The sequence below is a fragment of the Vollenhovia emeryi genome, unplaced genomic scaffold (assembly GCF_000949405.1).
Source record: "Vollenhovia emeryi isolate VEMERY1.0 unplaced genomic scaffold, V.emery_V1.0 DF939137.1, whole genome shotgun sequence".
Classification (NCBI taxonomy): domain Eukaryota; kingdom Metazoa; phylum Arthropoda; class Insecta; order Hymenoptera; family Formicidae; genus Vollenhovia; species Vollenhovia emeryi.
The window spans coordinates 1,971,776-1,978,325 of NW_011967229.1; the positions used below are offsets into that span (position 1 = coordinate 1,971,776).

Here is a 6,550-nt window from a genome sequence, read left to right on the forward strand (position 1 = left end):
CTCTCTCTCTCTCTCTCTCTCTCTCTCTCTCTCTCTCTCTCTCTCTCTCTCTCTCTCTTCTCTCTCTCTCTCTATCTCTCTCTATCTCTCTATCTCTCTCCCTCTGCTGTTCTCACCCCTCTCTGTCTCTCTTCCTTCTACCTCCGTACCCTCGTTCTCTATCACGTAGACGTAGTAGAAACGGGGTGTTCAGTGGGAACCAGCTTTCTGTTGTACAACGCATACACGCCGTAGTTCGCAACTGTTACGTACGTGTCTCACGTACGTACAGGGTGGTACGATACGAGAGAGAGAGAGAGGGGGAGAGGGAGAGAGAGAGATGATGAGACACCCCGTGAGAAAAGGAAATTCGGAGGCGGATAGTGCCACAGGGTGAAATCTTCGGAGAAGTGTCCGCCATTTTCGCTCCATTTCCTACTGATATACTTTTCTCTTTGCAGAAATCGAACTCGGGGCTTAATTACTGCGGCGCGCGATAAGATAAAAGGCCGTTTTAGAATTGTTCAAGAATTAAGATCGATCTCTGGGGTCGGCAGGTTGCTCAGGTGAAAAGATCGGCGAGAGGTATCGATAATGGATAAAGCCGACTTGTCCGTTCGGGGCCAACACTCCTGGGACAGAAACATCGATTTACGTTGTTTTGACACACATACGTTTTATAAAGCATTAAAATTACGACGGATTAGCGCGAAACGCGGGAATCTGGATCGGAGGAAATAAAAATAGCCGTCTCTAATATTAACGCGTAATATTGAGAGCGGACCCGTATAATTCACGTCGGTGCATTTAATTATGGAGTTGTTACTCGAGACTTTCGCGAGGTTTTATAATACGCGACGTAGACGCGAATTAAAATTCCCGCGAATAACTCACCGCGACCAAGCAGCAGCGCGTCGCGGCTAAAATGAGAAGTCGACGCGATAAATCGGTTTTCTCGAATACCGATCGCATTAAAACAAGAAAGATCAGCCGCGAAGATCGCTAGCGAACGATCTCGACGAAACGGATGAACGAAGTAGCCCCTCATTGGTTTCCCCGCATTCTCGCCGGATCTCTCTGGTGGCTTTCATTAATTCCATATCTCTCTCTTCGCGTTCCCTCGCGAAAGGCTCTACTTTGCAGGACAATTCGCAACTCTTACGCTCCCCCCCCCCCCGAAAAAAATCGCGCAAGAGGACGGCGCCGCCCTCCCCCCCTCACCCAGTCAGTAACTGTTACGTTCCGCGAGAGCTTGTCTCATTTTCGCTCTTCGTTTCGAGTCTGCGTGGTCCTCTTCTGTGTTCTCCTCCTCCCCTGTGCCTGTACAATTTTGCAAACAGTCTTCCTTCTTCGTCGTCGTCCGAAGATTGTCGTCGACAGGTCGCCAACACGGAAGATACCAGCCGAGAGTCTCGAAAGTAGGGAGAAAGAGAAAGCTGCGAGCGAGTGCGCAGAGCATCGATTCGATCTGCATCCGTTTCGCGCGCGAAAATGTAAATGTTCTCGACCTAACCAAACGGATAGACAAACGCACCACGGAGGACCCGGGCAAGTTTTTGGCCTTTAACCGTTGCCTCGGTCTCCTCTCGAGGAGACTCGCACGCGAAAGAAAGACCGCGCGCCTGGCAGGCCGCGAGGACCGTTCCCGCTCGCGTTACAGTCCGCAAGACGAGTCGATCATTGCAAGAAGGACGCGTGTCAATTTTTCCTCCTCCCCGAGAACAAGCGAAACGATAACTTACCCGGGAGACAGAGAAACGCAAGTGCCTCGAGGAAAGTCAAAGAAATTCGCAATTCGCTGAAGAGAAAGGGAGACATAGCAGTTCCCCCTTTTTTTTCTGGAAGAAAACTTTGCACGGTGTTTCGAATCGCATTATGTTTTATCGTCGGAAACACTCTGGCTTCCTGTCGCGAATAAATTCAGCGAAACGACACGTCTGTTGTAATTATTAATTACGCGCCGAGATAATTAACGCCAATTAACAATTACAGCGAGAATCCTTTCATCTTTCTGGCACGCGCTCCTCTAATCTGTAATGGACGCTCTTTTTGCAAAAGGTCGCGCGCACGCGGGCGGGAACTCCTCTCGCACCCTGTATATTTCGCTGCGATTGAACGCTGGATTTAGTTGGTTTTCCCTTGTTTTTTCGTTTTCTGTTTTACCAGGGACAACAACCTACGACCCCGAGTCACGTCCCCGTATCCCGTGTCCCGCTTTTTCCCCGACGAAATATATTTTTTGTTGAGACACTCAAAAGCTTGGAATTGGTAGAGATCGACGTGGCGGTATCTTTGACGATCGAATTTTTCACCGTTGCGTTCTCCATCGGCGATTCAAGCGCGAATTTCCGAGAGTACGTTTTAATAGAAATCTGAGACAGCTGTTACGTTTTCGCGAGTCCGCGGCGACGAACCTCCGGGGATTAACGATCCGCAAGGACATCGGCAAACGAAGTTACGAGGTCGAGTCGAAGATTTATATAAATGTTTTTTTTTGCCAACAAAGAGAGAAAGAGTTTTTGAAATCCCGGTGTCTCAAATTTCTATGCTATCCGATATGCCCGGCTTCTCTTCCCCCGGCACGTCGACGAGGATGATCGATCGGTTCGGCAAAGATACCGCTGGCGTTACTCACATTTTAGTTACTTTAGTTTTACCATAAGTTACATGAGCCTTAAGTCAGTGTGCGACGCCCCGTTTTTATGTTGTATGATTTCTTTCTTGAAGTGTGCTTTTCCGTTTTGTGACCTTGTCGTTTCTGTTCCGTTGGGCTAGTGGAGGAGGAGGAAAGCAAGCGCACACACGTGGGTTCAATCTTAACGAAATGGAGCGCGGAATTTTCGTAACGCCGGGAAACGATATCGTCACCATCGTCAATTGTTTCATTCGATAGTTTACCATCGTGCTCGGCCCGAGCTGCCACCGCGCCGTTCCTTTCCTGGCTCGCAGAAACTTCACCGCGGTTCTCTCAGTTCGCGCATTCGGGGAAACTTGGGTTCGGCGAATTTCCGGATTTTTGATTTTTTTTTTTTTAATTAGATCTCGGACACCGCGCGGATTCACGAGTCCTCTAATTCCTTGGATTACGCGAGCCCTAAAGGTTCCTCGCGTCTTCCCCGGGCGTTTGGATTTACGAGCCATTAAATTCTCGAAGTCGCGACGTCTCGGATTTTTTTAGACTCGCTTTGAGACGCTTTGTTCCAATTGAATTGAAGCTTGTTTTATTTACATCCGAGGGCCCGCCCGTTTGTCGCGTTCCCGGGGCTCCCGAAGGTCCACAGAGCGGCTGGTCCCTTTGACAATTTAATGCGTAAACGATCGCCCCGCTTAATCCGAGGTCCGCAAACGCGAGCGAGCGTGCGAGGGAAGGAACGGACGGGAACGGAATCAGGAGGGACAAACAGAGAAAGAAATTATAAACGGGCTAATGGTTCGACGATACCAAATAAGACTGATGAGAAGTGTAAACGCAAGGTGTGTGTCTATCGGTTTGGTTTTAGCCCTGAGCAACTGCTCTGAGAGCGGAGGCGAGCCGGACGCCATGCTGGACATGCACCACCCAGGAACCGGGATCGACTCGCACCATCCGCAGTTTCACAACTCCTATGGTAATATGAAATTCATTATAATAGTAATTAAATCCTACCCTCGGCCCTCCGCGCGCAAAATTCCGGCGACACCTACGGTTTCTCGCGGCGCGCGCTTTCTTTTCGCTCGTCCCCCCCTGGTCCTCTCTTCGACCACCGCGCGATCGACGCCCCCATCGCCGACAATACGACGGACGAGTCCCGCTTTCGGATCACCGCGCACTTCTGCGACGAAGATTAGTGGGACACACACGTCCACTCGTCCACGTTGAAGAGCTATTTCTTCCCCTCTTCCTCCCTTTGTTTACTATTATTCACAAAAAATTAAACGAGAAACAAGAGTGGCCAATGCGAGTCAAGGCAGGATGTAGGTAGCCTATATACTTGTAATTTTTCGTAAATTGTGAATTCATATACCGTTCGCACATCATGAATTCACATATTAGAAGTTACACATATTACAAGTACAGGCTATCTACATCCTGCCTTGACTCGCACTGGCCATTCTTGTTTCTTGCTTAGCTTTAATGAGAGAGTCGCCAGTAGATTTTTGTCCCCGCTATTTAACACGTCAGATTCCCGCACGTCGACCGGACGAAGCCCTCGGGGGTGAATTAATTCGACTTTACGCTCTCAGAATTCCCTCGTGTTTTCACGAGCTCGCGAGGTAAAGAACGGAATAATACAAAGCTTCTTCCTATGGTCCTTTAATAATTCTTAGACGCAAATTGGGTCACGAATTTCCGTCATTGGACCGAACGAAATTAATAATGACGGCAGCTGTTCGACATAAGAATTTAAAGAGCTCACTTGCTCGGCGTGTCGAAATTGATAGATTCCATCAATTTGGATGTCGATTCGCGGTTTTTCGAGCATCGCTTTAATAGCGTTACCGTTAAACGTGTTTGCGGGAATACGTTATTATGTACAAGAGGGAGGCGAGAATATCCCGACGATCCTCTCGCGGCGTTATCCGAGTCGTACCTACAATAATATCGAGGAGCTCCGGCTTAACTTTATTATAAGTATCTTCGCAGCGCGGAGTTTTCGCACGGAAATCGTATCGAGGGCATTGAATTACCCGGCACGTCAAACGTATAAAGCGTATCTCGTCAATTGAATTAATTATCCGTAACCGACTTGCACATGCCGTCGAATAATATCGCGATAACGTCGTGTCCATCATCCCCTCGTTGATTTGACATCTTCATCCTTATCCCGGGCAATTTTTCTACAGCGAGCACTGCGCCGTCACCGCGTGCGCATCGTTTGCGTCGAAATACTCTCTCTAAAAGTCAATCAGTGAATTATCACTGAAAACTGTGAATAGTTGCCCATTTGCAGTTGTAGCAGCAGGTAGAGGAAACTCTCGTATTATAAGTTACAAGTTCCTAATATGAGACAGCAGGGTTTCATTAACTAGCATCGTCTATTGGCTCCACCATTTGTTGTCTTTGGAGTGAAATCTGGTTTAGTAGAAAATCGGAGACCGCTGACGCAAATCTTGTACACCGATGCCCACTAATGCCCGGTGGGCATTACTTTATCTTATTGTTAGTATCTTATTTTATCTTTATAATGTCCCAGCAAGGCTTACTGCCCAAAAAATGCCCGGTAATGCCGCAAATCTGTACACCACACTGCCCTCGTGGAAAATTGATTGTTAGATCGTGTGATCGTCGCGAAAGAAGATTTGCGATTGAACTTAGAAAACCTGCTGTCTCACATTAGCAGCCTGTCTCGTAATAGGGGATTTCTATATCACTTAAAGCCGCAGTGGTGTACTTGTAACTTTAAGGGCCAGTTTCGCAAACGTCGGTTAACTGCTAACCGAAGATTAATTGAGTCTCTGTCCTCTTCTTAGATAACAAAGTGGAAAAAGATAGGAAGTTGACTGAACTCTGGCTAACAGTTAACCGACGTTTGTGAAACTGGCCCTAAATCAGTTGACTGTTCACTGTTTTCTGTCATAGTTCACTGATTGACTTTAAGAGAGTATGTTGCTCCAACCTCTCGGTAAATTAAATTCATATGTCTTTGTTTTCCCTTCAAATTAGACAAACATAGATGCACAATTGAACTATTATTTATCTTACCAAGAGGTTGGAACAACCGGCCCTGAATCGTGGGTTTTGACTCGGAGATCGCGCGCCAGGCAAAGAACCCGGGCATCCAGCCGATTCGATCCGCGCCCCGAAACATATGTCTCGATGGGGCTCGATGATTAAATGAGGAACAGCTCCTTATCCAGCGCAATCGAATTAATTAATCGGCCCCTCGCTTTTACATCGATCTAATCCGTTCCGGTGGATTGTTGAATAATGCGCGATCCTAATCGAAGTCGACGCGCGCTATTTCGATCCCATCGGCAGCGAGCAGACGTGAATTTTGAATAAATTTCAGAAGAAAGCGCATCTCGATTACACGGCACTTCGAACCGATCGGCTCGCCAGATTAATCGACGCGACTTCCGATGGATTTTTAAACCGATCCCACCGCGATTCAATTTATAGACGTATTCTGTGGGGCCGCGACTCGATATGCATTTCGTGTCCGCGAACGTTCCGCTTCGACTAATATTTTCATTCATTCGGCTAATCAGAAAGATGTAGAGAGCAATTCGCTCGCATCGGATTCCGGAAGTGCACCGCGCGTCAGCGAATACAAAAGCCCACCTCTCGCCGGGCAAATTATGCGTTCGCGTGCCATTTTTCCCCGCAGCCTGCGAAACTTTCGACAATTACGCCGCGAAATATCCGTCGCGATATAAAAATACGATCGCGCGAGGCGTCGCCCCCCCCCCCCGCGGCTACTCGAGACTCCATTCTTACCGAGTTCTACGTTCACGGTTTCAGCTTGCTATCCGTAGAGGACAGAATCGACTCGCGAATTTCGCGAGGATTCCGAAGTTCGGAAGCACGAAAAGCTCGCGGCCGAGAGCCGTCGCGAGCTTTATCTCGCGAGGGGCAGCGCCGAATCGGCCC

General features: G+C 48.3%; 1 protein-coding gene across 1 annotated transcript in view; it reads left to right on the plus strand.

The window, feature by feature from the left end:
- The window catches only part of LOC105567482 (homeobox protein onecut), an 88,535-nt gene that overhangs the window by 11,212 nt on the left and 70,773 nt on the right, over positions 1-6,550 (plus strand). The window contains exon 2 of the mRNA XM_012022385.1: positions 3,480-3,587. Coding sequence (XP_011877775.1) covers positions 3,480-3,587 — 108 coding nt within the window. The remainder of the gene's footprint in view (positions 1-3,479; positions 3,588-6,550) is intronic.